Raw genomic sequence first — 21,973 nt, forward strand, 5'->3', positions numbered from 1 at the left:
AAACATCAGTAATCACAGCAAATATGGTGACCGCTGATCAATCGGCAACTGAGAATAATTATAAAAAATATATATGTACATCCGCTGCCCTATTTCCTGAAGAAAAATATCTCTTTCCCTTTGATGAACACATAGAGCTTTGCTGGCATACCCAACTGTTATTACAAATCTTTGAGCTTGTCTGGCCCACAAATACCCATCCTTGGGAACGTACCTAAAACTGTGGGGGACTCTGGAACAACACCAATAGTCACTGATTCCATGGAGGATCGAAGCTGCTGTTGGACACTGGGAAGGTCATTGAGGTCAGAGACAGACAAAGCATAACTGGGTTTATAGGATATATTTTGCAGTTCCTTTCTATCAGAGTGTCTTGTTCCAACTGCAAAGGTCAAGACTCCCAACCCTTTAAGAGCAGAAGCGCCGGAATCAACACTGTCTGAGGACCTTCCGCCACTTAGCACAATGAGTAACTGTGGAACTCCTTCCTGGCGCCTGCTTCCAGCCGAGGCAGTGAACACATTATCCCTCAAGTACTGGAGGGCTGCTCCTGTATTCAGGGATCTTCCGCCCTTGTGTCTCAGGCCCCTGATAGTAGCAAGTGCCTCACTCTTTGTTGTGTATGTGTTCAGATAGAATTGGACAGCTGGATCACTGCTGTACTGAACCACTGAGACACGATCTCTGCTATCATCCACATTGAGCGTCTCAACAACTCTCTGGACAAAGTCACGCATTTTTGGGAATCCACTTTGAGTAGCATCAGATCCATCCAGCAAGAACACAACATCCTTTTTGGGAAGGTGGCGCTCAACTAGGAAATATAAATGTTTGGCAAAGATTATTGACATATTTAATTGTATTATAGATAAATGTCACATTTATTCCACTTTGATATTTAGGGAAAAATTCAAAGCCTTTAAGGGTCTTTTTCAGGTAATCATTATCTTACCTATTACTGTTGGTGTCATGGGTGTGGACATCACTATGACAGAGGTCATGGCAGAGGACAGCTCCATTTGAACATTGGGGAGATCACTGAACTCAGCCACTGACAAAGCATAACTAGGGTCATAGACGATCCGCTGCATCTCTCCACTGTCAGAGGTCCTTGTTCCAATTCCAAACACAAAGATGCCCAACTTTTTAAGAGCAGAGGCTGGGGTATCGACGTTGTCAAAAGACCTTCCACCGTTGATCAGGATCAACATCTGCGGAACACCTTCGAGGCGCCTGCTTCCAGCCGAGGCAGTAAACACGTTGTCTCTGACATACTGGAGAGCTGCCCCGGTGTTGAGCGGTCTGCCTTTTCTGTGTCGAAGACCCCTCACTGTGTCAAGAATATCTCCTTTTGTGTTGTATGTGTTCAGATAGAAATGGACATCTGCATCCCTGCTATACTGAACCACTGAGACACGATCTCTGCTATCATCCACATTGAGTGTCTCAACAACTCTCTGGACAAAGTCACGCATTTCTGGGAATCCACTTTGAGTAGCATCAGATCCATCCAGCAAGAACACAATGTCCCTTTTGGGAAGGTGGCGATCAACTAGGAAATATCAATGTGAGGCAAAGATTATTAACATATTCAATGTACCACGGACAGATGTATTATTAATTCCATTTTGATTTTGCTGAAATCTTAATCAGGAACCATCAAATATTATGTTATCTTTTCTAATTAATTATTTCATCCCAACCCATGCAAATATTGCATTTGGGAACAAATTCAAAGCCTTTAAGGGTCTTTTCCAGTGAATCAATATCTTACCTATTACTGTTGGTGTCATGGGGGTGGACCTCACTATGACAGTGGTCATGGCAGAGGACAGCTCCATTTGAACATCGGGGAGATCACTGAACTCAGCCACTGACAAAGCATAACTAGGGTCATAGACGATCCTCTGCATCTCTCCACTGTCAGAGGTCCTTGTTCCAATTCCAAACACAAAGACTCTCAAATCTTTAAGAGCAGAGGCCGGGGTATCTACGTCGTCAAAAGACCGTCCACCGTTAATCAGGATCAGCATCTGCGGAACACCTTCGAGGCGCCTGCTGCCAGCGGAGGCAGTAAACACGTTGTCTCTGACATACTGGAGGGCTGCCCCGGTGTTGAGCGGTCCGCCTCTTCTGTGTCTAAGACCCCTCACTGTGTCAAGAATATCTTGTTTTGTGTTGTATGTGTTCAAATAGAAATGGACCTCTGCATCCCTGCTGTACTGCACAACAGAGACACGGTCCTTGTTTTCTCCCACATTAAGTTTCTCCACCACTCTCTGAACAAAATCTTGCATGGAACGGAATCCATTACTTGTACCATCAGAACCATCCAGCAAGAATACTACATCTCGTTTGGTTATTCCTTGGTCTATTGGGAGGATCAGAAATGAGAAATAGAATGAGGTTGAGCCGGCTATTATCGTGTGCTTTGAAAATAACCACAAAATATGATAGCTCATCACAAAAATGTATGCTCCTATACACTGTATGTATATATATGAGGATATCAGAGAATATTGTATCTTACCTATCAATGTTGGGGTTCTGGGTGTCACCCCAACAGCTACATGGCTTAGAGATGAGGTGAGTAGCTGCTCCACATTAGGGAGGTCAGAAAAGTCAGACACAGACTGGGCATAACTAGGATCAGAGGCAATTCGCTGAACCTCGATGCTAGAATTTCTGGTTCCGATGCCCAATATCAAGACCCCATTCTCTTTGAGGGTTGAGGCTGGTGTATCCACATTGTCACTAGATCGCCCTCCACTCAACACAATCAATAACTGAGCAACGCCCTCTTGGCGCCTACTTCCAGAGGAGGCTGTGAACACGTTGTCTCTGACATACTGGAGGGCTGCCCCGGTGTTGAGCGGTCTGCCTCTTCTGTGTCGAAGACCCCTCACTGTGTCAAGAATATCTTCTTTTGCGTTGTATGCATTCAGATAGAAATGGACCTCTGCTTCTCTGCTGTACTGAACCACAGAGACACGGTCTTTGTTTTCTCCCACATTAAGTTTCTCAATCACTCTCTGAACAAACTCCCGCATGGCAGGGAATACATTCCTTGTGCCATCAGAACCATCCAAAAGGAAGACTACATCCTTTCTGGCACTTTCATGGTCAACTGAGAAAACATAGAAATACAAAACATCAGTAATCACAGCAAATATGGTGACCGCTGATCAATCGGCAACTGAGAATAATTATAAAAAATATATATGTACATCCGCTGCCCTATTTCCTGAAGAAAAATATCTCTTTCCCTTTGATGAACACATAGAGCTTTGCTGGCATACCCAACTGTTATTACAAATCTTTGAGCTTGTCTGGCCCACAAATACCCATCCTTGGGAACGTACCTAAAACTGTGGGGGACTCTGGAACAACACCAATAGTCACTGATTCCATGGAGGATCGAAGCTGCTGTTGGACACTGGGAAGGTCATTGAGGTCAGAGACAGACAAAGCATAACTGGGTTTATAGGATATATTTTGCAGTTCTTTTCTATCAGAGTGTCTTGTTCCAACTGCAAAGGTCAAGACTCCCAACCCTTTAAGAGCAGAAGCGCCGGAATCAACACTGTCTGAGGACCTTCCGCCACTTAGCACAATGAGTAACTGTGGAACTCCTTCCTGGCGCCTGCTTCCAGCCGAGGCAGTGAACACATTATCCCTCACGTACTGGAGGGCTGCTCCTGTATTCAGGGATCTTCCGCCCTTGTGTCTCAGGCCCCTGATAGTAGCAAGTGCCTCACTCTTTGTTGTGTATGTGTTCAGATAGAATTGGACAGCTGGATCACTGCTGTACTGAACCACTGAGACACGATCTCTGCTATCATCCACATTGAGCGTCTCAACAACTCTCTGGACAAAGTCACGCATTTTTGGGAATCCACTTTGAGTAGCATCAGATCCATCCAGCAAGAACACAACATCCTTTTTGGGAAGGTGGCGCTCAACTAGGAAATATAAATGTTTGGCAAAGATTATTGACATATTTAATTGTATTATAGATAAATGTCACATTTATTCCACTTTGATATTTAGGGAAAAATTCAAAGCCTTTAAGGGTCTTTTTCAGGTAATCATTATCTTACCTATTACTGTTGGTGTCATGGGTGTGGACATCACTATGACAGAGGTCATGGCAGAGGACAGCTCCATTTGAACATTGGGGAGATCACTGAACTCAGCCACTGACAAAGCATAACTAGGGTCATAGACGATCCGCTGCATCTCTCCACTGTCAGAGGTCCTTGTTCCAATTCCAAACACAAAGATGCCCAACTTTTTAAGAGCAGAGGCTGGGGTATCGACGTTGTCAAAAGACCTTCCACCGTTGATCAGGATCAACATCTGTGGAACACCTTCGAGGCGCCTGCTTCCAGCCGAGGCAGTAAACACGTTGTCTCTGACATACTGGAGAGCTGCCCCGGTGTTGAGCGGTCTGCCTTTTCTGTGTCGAAGACCCCTCACTGTGTCAAGAATATCTCCTTTTGTGTTGTATGTGTTCAGATAGAAATGGACATCTGCATCCCTGCTATACTGAACCACTGAGACACGATCTCTGCTATCATCCACATTGAGTGTCTCAACAACTCTCTGGACAAAGTCACGCATTTCTGGGAATCCACTTTGAGTAGCATCAGATCCATCCAGCAAGAACACAATGTCCCTTTTGGGAAGGTGGCGATCAACTAGGAAATATCAATGTGAGGCAAAGATTATTAACATATTCAATTGTACCACGGACAGATGTATTATTAATTCCATTTTGATTTTGCTGAAATCTTAATCAGGAACCATCAAATATTATGTTATCTTTTCTAATTAATTATTTCATCCCAACCCATGCAAATATTGCATTTGGGAACAAATTCAAAGCCTTTAAGGGTCTTTTCCAGTGAATCAATATCTTACCTATTACTGTTGGTGTCATGGGGGTGGACCTCACTATGACAGTGGTCATGGCAGAGGACAGCTCCATTTGAACATTGGGGAGATCACTGAACTCAGCCACTGACAAAGCATAACTAGGGTCATAGACGATCCTCTGCATCTCTCCACTGTCAGAGGTCCTTGTTCCAATTCCAAACACAAAGACTCTCAAATCTTTAAGAGCAGAGGCCGGGGTATCTACGTCGTCAAAAGACCGTCCACCGTTAATCAGGATCAACATCTGCGGAACACCTTCGAGGCGCCTGCTGCCAGCGGAGGCAGTAAACACGTTGTCTCTGACATACTGGAGGGCTGCCCCGGTGTTGAGCGGTCCGCCTCTTCTGTGTCTAAGACCCCTCACTGTGTCAAGAATATCTTGTTTTGTGTTGTATGTGTTCAAATAGAAATGGACCTCTGCATCCCTGCTGTACTGCACAACAGAGACACGGTCCTTGTTTTCTCCCACATTAAGTTTCTCCACCACTCTCTGAACAAAATCTTGCATGGAACGGAATCCATTACTTGTACCATCAGAACCATCCAGCAAGAATACTACATCTCGTTTGGTTATTCCTTGGTCTATTGGGAGGATCAGAAATGAGAAATAGAATGAGGTTGAGCCGGCTATTATCGTGTGCTTTGAAAATAACCACAAAATATGATAGCTCATCACAAAAATGTATGCTCCTATACACTGTATGTATATATATGAGGATATCAGAGAATATTGTATCTTACCTATCAATGTTGGGGTTCTGGGTGTCACCCCAACAGCTACATGGCTTAGAGATGAGGTGAGTAGCTGCTCCACATTAGGGAGGTCAGAAAAGTCAGACACAGACTGGGCATAACTAGGATCAGAGGCAATTCGCTGAACCTCAATGCTAGAATTTCTGGTTCCGATGCCCAATATCAAGACCCCATTCTCTTTGAGGGTTGAGGCTGGTGTATCCACATTGTCACTAGATCGCCCTCCACTCAACACAATCAATAACTGAGCAACGCCCTCTTGGCGCCTACTTCCAGAGGAGGCTGTGAACACGTTGTCTCTGACATACTGGAGGGCTGCCCCGGTGTTGAGCGGTCTGCCTCTTCTGTGTCGAAGACCCCTCACTGTGTCAAGAATATCTTCTTTTGCGTTGTATGCATTCAGATAGAAATGGACCTCTGCTTCTCTGCTGTACTGAACCACAGAGACACGGTCTTTGTTTTCTCCCACATTAAGTTTCTCAATCACTCTCTGAACAAACTCCCGCATGGCAGGGAATACATTCCTTGTGCCATCAGAACCATCCAAAAGGAAGACTACATCCTTTCTGGCACTTTCATGGTCAACTGAGAAAACATAGAAATACAAAACATCAGTAATCACAGCAAATATGGTGACCGCTGATCAATCGCCAACTGAGAATAATTATAAAAAATATATATGCACATCCGCTGCCCTATTTCCTGAAGAAAAATATCTCTTTCCCTTTGATGAACACATAGAGCTTTGCTGGCATACCCAACTGTTATTACAAATCTTTGAGCTTGTCTGGCCCACAAATACCCATCCTTGGGAACGTACCTAAAACTGTGGGGGACTCTGGAACAACACCAATAGTCACTGATTCCATGGAGGATCGAAGCTGCTGTTGGACACTGGGAAGGTCATTGAGGTCAGAGACAGACAAAGCATAACTGGGTTTATAGGATATATTTTGCAGTTCTTTTCTATCAGAGTGTCTTGTTCCAACTGCAAAGGTCAAGACTCCCAACCCTTTAAGAGCAGAAGCGCCGGAATCAACACTGTCTGAGGACCTTCCGCCACTTAGCACAATGAGTAACTGTGGAACTCCTTCCTGGCGCCTGCTTCCTGCCGAGGCAGTGAACACATTATCCCTCAAGTACTGGAGGGCTGCTCCTGTATTCAGGGATCTTCCACCCTTGTGTCTCAGGCCCCTGATAGTAGCAAGTGCCTCATTCTTTGTTGTGTATGTGTTCAGATAGAATTGGACAGCTGGATCACTGCTGTACTGAACCACTGAGACACGATCTCTGCTATCATCCACATTGAGCGTCTCAACAACTCTCTGGACAAAGTCACGCATTTTTGGGAATCCACTTTGAGTAGCATCAGATCCATCCAGCAAGAACACAACATCCTTTTTGGGAAGGTGGCGCTCAACTAGAAAATATAAATGTTTGGCAAAGATTATTGACATATTTAATTGTATTATAGATAAATGTCATATTTATTCCACTTTGATATTTAGGGAAAAATTCAAAGCCTTTAAGGGTCTTTTTCAGGTAATCATTATCTTACCTATTACTGTTGGTGTCATGGGTGTGGACATCACTATGACAGAGGTCATGGCAGAGGACAGCTCCATTTGAACATTGGGGAGATCACTGAACTCAGCCACTGACAAAGCATAACTAGGGTCATAGACGATCCGCTGCATCTCTCCACTGTCAGAGGTCCTTGTTCCAATTCCAAACACAAAGATGCCCAACTTTTTAAGAGCAGAGGCTGGGGTATCGACGTTGTCAAAAGACCTTCCACCGTTGATCAGGATCAACATCTGCGGAACACCTTCGAGGCGCCTGCTTCCAGCCGAGGCAGTAAACACGTTGTCTCTGACATACTGGAGAGCTGCCCCGGTGTTGAGCGGTCTGCCTTTTCTGTGTCGAAGACCCCTCACTGTGTCAAGAATATCTCCTTTTGTGTTGTATGTGTTCAGATAGAAATGGACATCTGCATCCCTGCTATACTGAACCACTGAGACACGATCTCTGCTATCATCCACATTGAGTGTCTCAACAACTCTCTGGACAAAGTCACGCATTTCTGGGAATCCACTTTGAGTAGCATCAGATCCATCCAGCAAGAACACAATGTCCCTTTTGGGAAGGTGGCGATCAACTAGGAAATATCAATGTGAGGCAAAGATTATTAACATATTCAATTGTACCACGGACAGATGTATTATTAATTCCATTTTGATTTTGCTGAAATCTTAATCAGGAACCATCAAATATTATGTTATCTTTTCTAATTAATTATTTCATCCCAACCCATGCAAATATTGCATTTGGGAACAAATTCAAAGCCTTTAAGGGTCTTTTCCAGTGAATCAATATCTTACCTATTACTGTTGGTGTCATGGGGGTGGACCTCACTATGACAGTGGTCATGGCAGAGGACAGCTCCATTTGAACATTGGGGAGATCACTGAACTCAGCCACTGACAAAGCATAACTAGGGTCATAGACGATCCTCTGCATCTCTCCACTGTCAGAGGTCCTTGTTCCAATTCCAAACACAAAGACTCTCAAATCTTTAAGAGCAGAGGCCGGGGTATCTACGTCGTCAAAAGACCGTCCACCGTTAATCAGGATCAACATCTGCGGAACACCTTCGAGGCGCCTGCTGCCAGCGGAGGCAGTAAACACGTTGTCTCTGACATACTGGAGGGCTGCCCCGGTGTTGAGCGGTCCGCCTCTTCTGTGTCTAAGACCCCTCACTGTGTCAAGAATATCTTGTTTTGTGTTGTATGTGTTCAAATAGAAATGGACCTCTGCATCCCTGCTGTACTGCACAACAGAGACACGGTCCTTGTTTTCTCCCACATTAAGTTTCTCCACCACTCTCTGAACAAAATCTTGCATGGAACGGAATCCATTACTTGTACCATCAGAACCATCCAGCAAGAATACTACATCTCGTTTGGTTATTCCTTGGTCTATTGGGAGGATCAGAAATGAGAAATAGAATGAGGTTGAGCCGGCTATTATCGTGTGCTTTGAAAATAACCACAAAATATGATAGCTCATCACAAAAATGTATGCTCCTATACACTGTATGTATATATATGAGGATATCAGAGAATATTGTATCTTACCTATCAATGTTGGGGTTCTGGGTGTCACCCCAACAGCTACATGGCTTAGAGATGAGGTGAGTAGCTGCTCCACATTAGGGAGGTCAGAAAAGTCAGACACAGACTGGGCATAACTAGGATCAGAGGCAATTCGCTGAACCTCAATGCTAGAATTTCTGGTTCCGATGCCCAATATCAAGACCCCATTCTCTTTGAGGGTTGAGGCTGGTGTATCCACATTGTCACTAGATCGCCCTCCACTCAACACAATCAATAACTGAGCAACGCCCTCTTGGCGCCTACTTCCAGAGGAGGCTGTGAACACGTTGTCTCTGACATACTGGAGGGCTGCCCCGGTGTTGAGCGGTCTGCCTCTTCTGTGTCGAAGACCCCTCACTGTGTCAAGAATATCTTCTTTTGCGTTGTATGCATTCAGATAGAAATGGACCTCTGCTTCTCTGCTGTACTGAACCACAGAGACACGGTCTTTGTTTTCTCCCACATTAAGTTTCTCAATCACTCTCTGAACAAACTCCCGCATGGCAGGGAATACATTCCTTGTGCCATCAGAACCATCCAAAAGGAAGACTACATCCTTTCTGGCACTTTCATGGTCAACTGAGAAAACATAGAAATACAAAACATCAGTAATCACAGCAAATATGGTGACCGCTGATCAATCGCCAACTGAGAATAATTATAAAAAATATATATGCACATCCGCTGCCCTATTTCCTGAAGAAAAATATCTCTTTCCCTTTGATGAACACATAGAGCTTTGCTGGCATACCCAACTGTTATTACAAATCTTTGAGCTTGTCTGGCCCACAAATACCCATCCTTGGGAACGTACCTAAAACTGTGGGGGACTCTGGAACAACACCAATAGTCACTGATTCCATGGAGGATCGAAGCTGCTGTTGGACACTGGGAAGGTCATTGAGGTCAGAGACAGACAAAGCATAACTGGGTTTATAGGATATATTTTGCAGTTCTTTTCTATCAGAGTGTCTTGTTCCAACTGCAAAGGTCAAGACTCCCAACCCTTTAAGAGCAGAAGCGCCGGAATCAACACTGTCTGAGGACCTTCCGCCACTTAGCACAATGAGTAACTGTGGAACTCCTTCCTGGCGCCTGCTTCCTGCCGAGGCAGTGAACACATTATCCCTCAAGTACTGGAGGGCTGCTCCTGTATTCAGGGATCTTCCACCCTTGTGTCTCAGGCCCCTGATAGTAGCAAGTGCCTCATTCTTTGTTGTGTATGTGTTCAGATAGAATTGGACAGCTGGATCACTGCTGTACTGAACCACTGAGACACGATCTCTGCTATCATCCACATTGAGCGTCTCAACAACTCTCTGGACAAAGTCACGCATTTTTGGGAATCCACTTTGAGTAGCATCAGATCCATCCAGCAAGAACACAACATCCTTTTTGGGAAGGTGGCGCTCAACTAGGAAATATAAATGTTTGGCAAAGATTATTGACATATTTAATTGTATTATAGATAAATGTCATATTTATTCCACTTTGATATTTAGGGAAAAATTCAAAGCCTTTAAGGGTCTTTTTCAGGTAATCATTATCTTACCTATTACTGTTGGTGTCATGGGTGTGGACATCACTATGACAGAGGTCATGGCAGAGGACAGCTCCATTTGAACATTGGGGAGATCACTGAACTCAGCCACTGACAAAGCATAACTAGGGTCATAGACGATCCGCTGCATCTCTCCACTGTCAGAGGTCCTTGTTCCAATTCCAAACACAAAGATGCCCAACTTTTTAAGAGCAGAGGCTGGGGTATCGACGTTGTCAAAAGACCTTCCACCGTTGATCAGGATCAACATCTGCGGAACACCTTCGAGGCGCCTGCTTCCAGCCGAGGCAGTAAACACGTTGTCTCTGACATACTGGAGAGCTGCCCCGGTGTTGAGCGGTCTGCCTTTTCTGTGTCGAAGACCCCTCACTGTGTCAAGAATATCTCCTTTTGTGTTGTATGTGTTCAGATAGAAATGGACATCTGCATCCCTGCTATACTGAACCACTGAGACACGATCTCTGCTATCATCCACATTGAGTGTCTCAACAACTCTCTGGACAAAGTCACGCATTTCTGGGAATCCACTTTGAGTAGCATCAGATCCATCCAGCAAGAACACAATGTCCCTTTTGGGAAGGTGGCGATCAACTAGGAAATATCAATGTGAGGCAAAGATTATTAACATATTCAATTGTACCACGGACAGATGTATTATTAATTCCATTTTGATTTTGCTGAAATCTTAATCAGGAACCATCAAATATTATGTTATCTTTTCTAATTAATTATTTCATCCCAACCCATGCAAATATTGCATTTGGGAACAAATTCAAAGCCTTTAAGGGTCTTTTCCAGTGAATCAATATCTTACCTATTACTGTTGGTGTCATGGGGGTGGACCTCACTATGACAGTGGTCATGGCAGAGGACAGCTCCATTTGAACATCGGGGAGATCACTGAACTCAGCCACTGACAAAGCATAACTAGGGTCATAGACGATCCTCTGCATCTCTCCACTGTCAGAGGTCCTTGTTCCAATTCCAAACACAAAGACTCTCAAATCTTTAAGAGCAGAGGCCGGGGTATCTACGTCGTCAAAAGACCGTCCACCGTTAATCAGGATCAGCATCTGCGGAACACCTTCGAGGCGCCTGCTGCCAGCGGAGGCAGTAAACACGTTGTCTCTGACATACTGGAGGGCTGCCCCGGTGTTGAGCGGTCCGCCTCTTCTGTGTCTTAGACCCTTCACTGTGTCAAGAATATCTTGTTTTGTGTTGTATGTGTTCAAATAGAAATGGACCTCTGCATCCCTGCTGTACTGCACAACAGAGACACGGTCCTTGTTTTCTCCCACATTAAGTTTCTCCACCACTCTCTGAACAAAATCTTGCATGGAACGGAATCCATTACTTGTACCATCAGAACCATCCAGCAAGAATACTACATCTCGTTTGGTTATTCCTTGGTCTATTGGGAGGATCAGAAATGAGAAATAGAATGAGGTTGAGCCGGCTATTATCGTGTGCTTTGAAAATAACCACAAAATATGATAGCTCATCACAAAAATGTATGCTCCTATACACTGTATGTATATATATGAGGATATCAGAGAATATTGTATCTTACCTATCAATGTTGGGGTTCTGGGTGTCACCCCAACAGCTACATGGCTTAGAGATGAGGTGAGTAGCTGCTCCACATTAGGGAGGTCAGAAAAGTCAGACACAGACTGGGCATAACTAGGATCAGAGGCAATTCGCTGAACCTCGATGCTAGAATTTCTGGTTCCGATGCCCAATATCAAGACCCCATTCTCTTTGAGGGTTGAGGCTGGTGTATCCACATTGTCACTAGATCGCCCTCCACTCAACACAATCAATAACTGAGCAACGCCCTCTTGGCGCCTACTTCCAGAGGAGGCTGTGAACACGTTGTCTCTGACATACTGGAGGGCTGCCCCGGTGTTGAGCGGTCTGCCTCTTCTGTGTCGAAGACCCCTCACTGTGTCAAGAATATCTTCTTTTGCGTTGTATGCATTCAGATAGAAATGGACCTCTGCTTCTCTGCTGTACTGAACCACAGAGACACGGTCTTTGTTTTCTCCCACATTAAGTTTCTCAATCACTCTCTGAACAAACTCCCGCATGGCAGGGAATACATTCCTTGTGCCATCAGAACCATCCAAAAGGAAGACTACATCCTTTCTGGCACTTTCATGGTCAACTGAGAAAACATAGAAATACAAAACATCAGTAATCACAGCAAATATGGTGACCGCTGATCAATCGCCAACTGAGAATAATTATAAAAAATATATTTGCACATCCGCTGCCCTATTTCCTGAAGAAAAATATCTCTTTCCCTTTGATGAACACATAGAGCTTTGCTGGCATACCCAACTGTTATTACAAATCTTTGAGCTTGTCTGGCCCACAAATACCCATCCTTGGGAACGTACCTAAAACTGTGGGGGACTCTGGAACAACACCAATAGTCACTGATTCCATGGAGGATCGAAGCTGCTGTTGGACACTGGGAAGGTCATTGAGGTCAGAGACAGACAAAGCATAACTGGGTTTATAGGATATATTTTGCAGTTCTTTTCTATCAGAGTGTCTTGTTCCAACTGCAAAGGTCAAGACTCCCAACCCTTTAAGAGCAGAAGCGCCGGAATCAACACTGTCTGAGGACCTTCCGCCACTTAGCACAATGAGTAACTGTGGAACTCCTTCCTGGCGCCTGCTTCCTGCCGAGGCAGTGAACACATTATCCCTCAAGTACTGGAGGGCTGCTCCTGTATTCAGGGATCTTCCGCCCTTGTGTCTCAGGCCCCTGATAGTAGCAAGTGCCTCATTCTTTGTTGTGTATGTGTTCAGATAGAATTGGACAGCTGGATCACTGCTGTACTGAACCACTGAGACACGATCTCTGCTATCATCCACATTGAGCGTCTCAACAACTCTCTGGACAAAGTCACGCATTTTTGGGAATCCACTTTGAGTAGCATCAGATCCATCCAGCAAGAACACAACATCCTTTTTGGGAAGGTGGCGCTCAACTAGGAAATATAAATGTTTGGCAAAGATTATTGACATATTTAATTGTATTATAGATAAATGTCACATTTATTCCACTTTGATATTTAGGGAAAAATTCAAAGCCTTTAAGGGTCTTTTTCAGGTAATCATTATCTTACCTATTACTGTTGGTGTCATGGGTGTGGACATCACTATGACAGAGGTCATGGCAGAGGACAGCTCCATTTGAACATTGGGGAGATCACTGAACTCAGCCACTGACAAAGCATAACTAGGGTCATAGACGATCCGCTGCATCTCTCCACTGTCAGAGGTCCTTGTTCCAATTCCAAACACAAAGATGCCCAACTTTTTAAGAGCAGAGGCTGGGGTATCGACGTTGTCAAAAGACCTTCCACCGTTGATCAGGATCAACATCTGCGGAACACCTTCGAGGCGCCTGCTTCCAGCCGAGGCAGTAAACACGTTGTCTCTGACATACTGGAGAGCTGCCCCGGTGTTGAGCGGTCTGCCTTTTCTGTGTCGAAGACCCCTCACTGTGTCAAGAATATCTCCTTTTGTGTTGTATGTGTTCAGATAGAAATGGACATCTGCATCCCTGCTATACTGAACCACTGAGACACGATCTCTGCTATCATCCACATTGAGTGTCTCAACAACTCTCTGGACAAAGTCACGCATTTCTGGGAATCCACTTTGAGTAGCATCAGATCCATCCAGCAAGAACACAATGTCCCTTTTGGGAAGGTGGCGATCAACTAGGAAATATCAATGTGAGGCAAAGATTATTAACATATTCAATTGTACCACGGACAGATGTATTATTAATTCCATTTTGATTTTGCTGAAATCTTAATCAGGAACCATCAAATATTATGTTATCTTTTCTAATTAATTATTTCATCCCAACCCATGCAAATATTGCATTTGGGAACAAATTCAAAGCCTTTAAGGGTCTTTTCCAGTGAATCAATATCTTACCTATTACTGTTGGTGTCATGGGGGTGGACCTCACTATGACAGTGGTCATGGCAGAGGACAGCTCCATTTGAACATTGGGGAGATCACTGAACTCAGCCACTGACAAAGCATAACTAGGGTCATAGACGATCCTCTGCATCTCTCCACTGTCAGAGGTCCTTGTTCCAATTCCAAACACAAAGACTCTCAAATCTTTAAGAGCAGAGGCCGGGGTATCTACGTCGTCAAAAGACCGTCCACCGTTAATCAGGATCAGCATCTGCGGAACACCTTCGAGGCGCCTGCTGCCAGCGGAGGCAGTAAACACGTTGTCTCTGACATACTGGAGGGCTGCCCCGGTGTTGAGCGGTCCGCCTCTTCTGTGTCTTAGACCCCTCACTGTGTCAAGAATATCTTGTTTTGTGTTGTATGTGTTCAAATAGAAATGGACCTCTGCATCCCTGCTGTACTGCACAACAGAGACACGGTCCTTGTTTTCTCCCACATTAAGTTTCTCCACCACTCTCTGAACAAAATCTTGCATGGAACGGAATCCATTACTTGTACCATCAGAACCATCCAGCAAGAATACTACATCTCGTTTGGTTATTCCTTGGTCTATTGGGAGGATCAGAAATGAGAAATAGAATGAGGTTGAGCCGGCTATTATCGTGTGCTTTGAAAATAACCACAAAATATGATAGCTCATCACAAAAATGTATGCTCCTATACACTGTATGTATATATATGAGGATATCAGAGAATATTGTATCTTACCTATCAATGTTGGAGTTCTGGGTGTCACCCCAACAGCTACATGGCTTAGAGATGAGGTGAGTAGCTGCTCCACATTAGGGAGGTCAGAAAAGTCAGACACAGACTGGGCATAACTAGGATCAGAGGCAATTCGCTGAACCTCGATGCTAGAATTTCTGGTTCCGATGCCCAATATCAAGACCCCATTCTCTTTGAGGGTTGAGGCTGGTGTATCCACATTGTCACTAGATCGCCCTCCACTCAACACAATCAATAACTGAGCAACGCCCTCTTGGCGCCTACTTCCAGAGGAGGCTGTGAACACGTTGTCTCTGACATACTGGAGGGCTGCCCCGGTGTTGAGCGGTCTGCCTCTTCTGTGTCGAAGACCCCTCACTGTGTCAAGAATATCTTCTTTTGCGTTGTATGCATTCAGATAGAAATGGACCTCTGCTTCTCTGCTGTACTGAACCACAGAGACACGGTCTTTGTTTTCTCCCACATTAAGTTTCTCAATCACTCTCTGAACAAACTCCCGCATGGCAGGGAATACATTCCTTGTGCCATCAGAACCATCCAAAAGGAAGACTACATCCTTTCTGGCACTTTCATGGTCAACTGAGAAAACATAGAAATACAAAACATCAGTAATCACAGGAAATATGGTGAAAGCGGATCAATCGCCAACTGAGAATAATTATAAAAAATATATATGTACATCCGCTGCCCTATTTCCTGAAGAAAAATATCTCTTTCCCTTTGATGAACACATAGAGCTTTGCTGGCATGCCCAACTGTTATTACAAATCTTTGAGCTTGTCTGGCCCACAAATACCCATCCTTGGGAACGTACCTAAAACTGTGGGGGACTCTGGAACAACACCAATAGTCACTGATTCCATGGAGGATCGAAGCTGCTGTTGGACACTGGGAAGGTCATTGAGGTCAGAGACAGACAAAGCATAACTGGGTTTATAGGATATATTTTGCAGTTCTTTTCTATCAGAGTGTCTTGTTCCAACTGCAAAGGTCAAGACTCCCAACCCTTTAAGAGCAGAAGCGCCGGAATCAACACTGTCTGAGGACCTTCCGCCACTTAGCACAATGAGTAACTGTGGAACTCCTTCCTGGCGCCTGCTTCCAGCCGAGGCAGTGAACACATTATCCCTCAAGTACTGGAGGGCTGCTCCTGTATTCAGGGATCTTCCGCCCTTGTGTCTCAGGCCCCTGATAGTAGCAAGTGCCTCATTCTTTGTTGTGTATGTGTTCAGATAGAATTGGACAGCTGGATCACTGCTGTACTGAACCACTGAGACACGATCTCTGCTATCATCCACATTGAGCGTCTCAACAACTCTCTGGACAAAGTCACGCATTTTTGGGAATCCACTTTGAGTAGCATCAGATCCATCCAGCAGGAACACAACATCCTTTTTGGGAAGGTGGCGCTCAACTAGGAAATATAAATGTTTGGCAAAGATTATTGACATATTTAATTGTATTATAGATAAATGTCACATTTATTCCACTTTGATATTTAGGGAAAAATTCAAAGCCTTTAAGGGTCTTTTTCAGGTAATCATTATCTTACCTATTACTGTTGGTGTCATGGGTGTGGACATCACTATGACAGAGGTCATGGCAGAGGACAGCTCCATTTGAACATTGGGGAGATCACTGAACTCAGCCACTGACAAAGCATAACTAGGGTCATAGACGATCCGCTGCATCTCTCCACTGTCAGAGGTCCTTGTTCCAATTCCAAACACAAAGATGCCCAACTTTTTAAGAGCAGAGGCTGGGGTATCGACGTTGTCAAAAGACCTTCCACCGTTGATCAGGATCAACATCTGCGGAACACCTTCGAGGCGCCTGCTTCCAGCCGAGGCAGTAAACACGTTGTCTCTGACATACTGGAGAGCTGCCCCGGTGTTGAGCGGTCTGCCTTTTCTGTGTCGAAGACCCCTCACTGTGTCAAGAATATCTCCTTTTGTGTTGTATGTGTTCAGATAGAAATGGACATCTGCATCCCTGCTATACTGAACCACTGAGACACGATCTCTGCTATCATCCACATTGAGTGTCTCAACAACTCTCTGGACAAAGTCACGCATTTCTGGGAATCCACTTTGAGTAGCATCAGATCCATCCAGCAAGAACACAATGTCCCTTTTGGGAAGGTGGCGATCAACTAGGAAATATCAATGTGAGGCAAAGATTATTAACATATTCAATTGTACCACGGACAGATGTATTATTAATTCCATTTTGATTTTGCTGAAATCTTAATCAGGAACCATCAAATATTATGTTATCTTTTCTAATTAATTATTTCATCCCAACCCATGCAAATATTGCATTTGGGAACAAATTCAAAGCCTTTAAGGGTCTTTTCCAGTGAATCAATATCTTACCTATTACTGTTGGTGTCATGGGGGTGGACCTCACTATGACAGTGGTCATGGCAGAGGACAGCTCCATTTGAACATTGGGGAGATCACTGAACTCAGCCACTGACAAAGCATAACTAGGGTCATAGACGATCCTCTGCATCTCTCCACTGTCAGAGGTCCTTGTTCCAATTCCAAACACAAAGACTCTCAAATCTTTAAGAGCAGAGGCCGGGGTATCTACGTCGTCAAAAGACCGTCCACCGTTAATCAGGATCAGCATCTGCGGAACACCTTCGAGGCGCCTGCTGCCAGCGGAGGCAGTAAACACGTTGTCTCTGACATACTGGAGGGCTGCCCCGGTGTTGAGCGGTCCGCCTCTTCTGTGTCTTAGACCCCTCACTGTGTCAAGAATATCTTGTTTTGTGTTGTATGTGTTCAAATAGAAATGGACCTCTGCATCCCTGCTGTACTGCACAACAGAGACACGGTCCTTGTTTTCTCCCACATTAAGTTTCTCCACCACTCTCTGAACAAAATCTTGCATGGAACGGAATCCATTACTTGTACCATCAGAACCATCCAGCAAGAATACTACATCTCGTTTGGTTATTCCTTGGTCTATTGGGAGGATCAGAAATGAGAAATAGAATGAGGTTGAGCCGGCTATTATCGTGTGCTTTGAAAATAACCACAAAATATGATAGCTCATCACAAAAATGTATGCTCCTATACACTGTATGTATATATATGAGGATATCAGAGAATATTGTATCTTACCTATCAATGTTGGAGTTCTGGGTGTCACCCCAACAGCTACATGGCTTAGAGATGAGGTGAGTAGCTGCTCCACATTAGGGAGGTCAGAAAAGTCAGACACAGACTGGGCATAACTAGGATCAGAGGCAATTCGCTGAACCTCGATGCTAGAATTTCTGGTTCCGATGCCCAATATCAAGACCCCATTCTCTTTGAGGGTTGAGGCTGGTGTATCCACATTGTCACTAGATCGCCCTCCACTCAACACAATCAATAACTGAGCAACGCCCTCTTGGCGCCTACTTCCAGAGGAGGCTGTGAACACGTTGTCTCTGACATACTGGAGGGCTGCCCCGGTGTTGAGCGGTCTGCCTCTTCTGTGTCGAAGACCCCTCACTGTGTCAAGAATATCTTGTTTTGTGTTGTATGTGTTCAAATAGAAATGGACCTCTGCATCCCTGCTGTACTGCACAACAGAGACACGGTCCTTGTTTTCTCCCACATTAAGTTTCTCTACCACTCTCAGAACAAAATCTTGCATGGAACGGAATCCATTACTTGTACCATCAGAACCATCCAGCAAGAATACTACATCTCGTTTGGTTATTCCTTGGTCTATTGGGAGGATCAGAAATGAGAAATAGAATGAGGTTGAGCCGGCTATTATCGTGTGCTTTGAAAATAACCACAAAATATGATAGCTCATCACAAAAATGTATGCTCCTATACACTGTATGTATATATATGAGGATATCAGAGAATATTGTATCTTACCTATCAATGTTGGGGTTCTGGGTGTCACCCCAACAGCTACATGGCTTAGAGATGAGGTGAGTAGCTGCTCCACATTAGGGAGGTCAGAAAAGTCAGACACAGACTGGGCATAACTAGGATCAGAGGCAATTCGCTGAACCTCGATGCTAGAATTTCTGGTTCCGATGCCCAATATCAAGACCCCATTCTCTTTGAGGGTTGAGGCTGGTGTATCCACATTGTCACTAGATCGCCCTCCACTCAACACAATCAATAACTGAGCAACGCCCTCTTGGCGCCTACTTCCAGAGGAGGCTGTGAACACGTTGTCTCTGACATACTGGAGGGCTGCCCCGGTGTTGAGCAGTCTGCCTCTTCTGTGTCGAACACCCCTCACTGTGTCAAGAATATCTTCTTTCGTGTTGTATGTGTTCAGATAGAAATGGACCTCTGCTTCTCTGCTGTACTGAACCACAGAGACACGGTCTTTGTTTTCTCCCACGTTAAGTTTCTCAATCACTCTCTGAACAAACTCCCGCATGGCAGGGAATACATTCCTTGTGCCATCAGAACCATCCAAAAGGAAGACTACATCCTTTCTGGCACTTTCATGGTCAACTGAGAAAATATAGAAATACAAAACATCAGTAATCACAGGAAATATGGTGACCGCGGATCAATCGCCAAATGAGAATAATTATAAAAAATAAATATGTACATCTGCTGCCCTATTTCCTGAAGAAAAATATCTCCTTCCCTTTGATGAACACATAGAGCTTTGCTGGCATACCCAACTGTTATTACAAATCTTTGAGCTTGTCTGGCCCACAAATACCCATCCTTGGGAACGTACCTAAAACTGTGGGGGACTCTGGAACAACACCAATAGTCACTGATTCCATGGAGGATCGAAGCTGCTGTTGGACACTGGGAAGGTCATTGAGGTCAGAGACAGACAAAGCATAACTGGGTTTATACGATATATTTTGCAGTTCTTTTCTATCAGAGTGTCTTGTTCCAACTGCAAAGGTCAAGACTCCCAACCCTTTAAGAGCAGAAGCGCCGGAATCAACACTGTCTGAGGACCTTCCGCCACTTAGCACAATGAGTAACTGTGGAACTCCTTCCTGGCGCCTGCTTCCAGCCGAGGCAGTGAACACATTATCCCTCAAGTACTGGAGGGCTGCTCCTGTGTTAAGGGATCTTCCGCCCTTGTGTCTCAGGCCCCTGATAGTAGCAAGTGCCTCACTCTTTGTTGTGTATGTGTTCAGATAGAATTGGACAGCTGGATCACTGCTGTACTGAACCACTGAGACACGATCTCTGCTATCATCCACATCGAGCGTCTCAACAACTCTCTGGACAAAGTCACGCATGTTTGGGAATCCACTTTGAATAGCATCAGATCCATCCAGCAGGAACACAACATCCTTTTTGGGAAGGTGGCGCTCAACTAGAAATATAAATGTTTGGCAAAGATTATTGACATATTTAATTGTATTATAGACAAATGTCACATTAATTCCATTTTGATATTGCTGAAAACTTAATCAGGAATCATCAAACATTATGTTATCTATTCTAATTCAATATTTAACCTCTACACATGCAAATTTTGCATTTAGGGAAAAATTCAAAGCCTTTAAGGGACATTTTCAGGTAATCATTATCTTACCTATTACTGTTGGTGTCAGGGGGGTGGACCTCACTATGACAGTGGTCATGGCAGAGGACAGCTCCATTTGAACATTGGGGAGATCACTGAACTCAGCCACTGACAAAGCATAACTAGGGTCAGAGGCGATCCTCTGCATCTCTCCACTGTCAGAGGTCCTTGTTCCAATTCCAAACACAAAGACACTCAAATCTTTAAGAGCAGAGGCCGGGGTATCTACGTCGTCAAAAGACCGTCCACCGTTAATCAGGATCAACATCTGCGGAACACCTTCGAGGCGCCTGCTTCCAGCGGAGGCAGTAAACACGTTGTCTCTGACATACTGGAGGGCTGCCCCGGTGTTGAGCGGTCCGCCTCTTCTGTGTCTAAGACCCCTCACTGTGTCAAGAATATCTTGTTTTGTGTTGTATGTGTTCAAATAGAAATGGACCTCTGCATCCCTGCTGTACTGCACAACAGAGACACGGTCCTCGTTTTCTCCCACATTAAGTTTCTCCACCACTCTCTGGACAAAATCTTGCATGGAACGGAATCCATTACTTGTACCATCAGAACCATCCAGCAAGAATACTACATCTCGTTTGGTTATTCCTTGGTCTATTGGGAGCGTCAGAAATGAGAAATAGAATGAGGTTGAGCCTGCTATTATCGTGTGCTTTGAAAATAACCACAAAATATGATAGCTCAACACAAAAATGTATGCTCCTATACACTGTATGTATATATGAGGATATCAAAGAAAATTGTATCTTACCTATCAATGTTGGTGTTCTGGGTGTCACCCCAACAGCTACATGGCTCAGAGATGAGGTGAGTAGCTGCTCCACATTAGGGAGGTCAGAAAAGTCAGACACAGACTGGGCATAACTAGGATCAGAGGCAATTCGCTGAACCTCGATGCTAGAATTTCTGGTTCCGATGCCCAATATCAAGACCCCATTCTCTTTGAGGGTTGAGGCTGGTGTATCCACATTGTCACTAGATCGCCCTCCACTCAACACAATCAATAACTGAGCAACGCCCTCTTGGCGCCTACTTCCAGAGGAGGCTGTGAACACGTTGTCTCTGACATACTGGAGGGCTGCCCCGGTGTTGAGCAGTCTGCCTCTTCTGTGTCGAAGACCCCTCACTGTGTCAAGAATATCTTCTTTTGTGTTGTATGTGTTCAGATAGAAATGGACCTCTGCTTCTCTGCTGTACTGAACCACAGAGACACGGTCTTTGTTTTCTCCCACATTAAGTTTCTCAATCACTCTCTGAACAAACTCCCTCATGGCAGGGAAAACATTCC

General features: G+C 44.6%; 4 protein-coding genes across 7 annotated transcripts in view; all 4 read right to left on the reverse strand.

Moving 5' to 3' along the window:
* col6a3 (collagen, type VI, alpha 3) overlaps positions 1-21,973 on the reverse strand; it is a 98,891-nt gene that overhangs the window by 40,776 nt on the left and 36,142 nt on the right. The window lies entirely within an intron of this gene.
* LOC307244333 (collagen alpha-3(VI) chain-like) lies at positions 153-9,348 on the reverse strand (the record flags this gene model as incomplete). The annotated part of the gene is made up of 12 exons (XM_080019482.1): positions 153-814; positions 953-1,552; positions 1,775-2,371; positions 2,531-3,127; positions 3,363-3,962; positions 4,101-4,700; positions 4,924-5,520; positions 5,962-6,276; positions 6,512-7,111; positions 7,250-7,849; positions 8,073-8,669; positions 9,111-9,348. The coding sequence occupies 12 exons, from the start codon at positions 9,346-9,348 to the stop codon at positions 162-164; spliced, it is 6,594 nt and encodes a 2,197-aa protein (XP_079875608.1). The 3' UTR covers positions 153-161.
* LOC307244334 (collagen alpha-3(VI) chain-like) lies at positions 10,379-19,548 on the reverse strand (the record flags this gene model as incomplete). Its single annotated transcript, XM_080019483.1, has 13 exons — positions 10,379-10,998; positions 11,222-11,818; positions 12,260-12,574; positions 12,810-13,409; positions 13,548-14,147; positions 14,371-14,967; positions 15,409-15,723; positions 15,959-16,558; positions 16,697-17,296; positions 17,520-18,116; positions 18,558-18,631; positions 19,029-19,092; positions 19,311-19,548. The coding sequence occupies 13 exons, from the start codon at positions 19,546-19,548 to the stop codon at positions 10,379-10,381; spliced, it is 5,817 nt and encodes a 1,938-aa protein (XP_079875609.1).
* On the reverse strand, positions 19,736-21,956 carry LOC307244335 (collagen alpha-3(VI) chain-like; the record flags this gene model as incomplete). The annotated part of the gene is made up of 4 exons (XM_080019484.1): positions 19,736-19,764; positions 19,861-20,460; positions 20,683-21,279; positions 21,719-21,956. 4 exons carry the CDS (start codon positions 21,954-21,956, stop codon positions 19,736-19,738), a joined length of 1,464 nt encoding a protein of 487 aa, XP_079875610.1.

The sequence above is a fragment of the Zeus faber genome (assembly GCF_960531495.2).
Source record: "Zeus faber genome assembly, chromosome: 18".
Taxonomy (NCBI): Eukaryota; Metazoa; Chordata; class Actinopteri; order Zeiformes; family Zeidae; genus Zeus; species Zeus faber.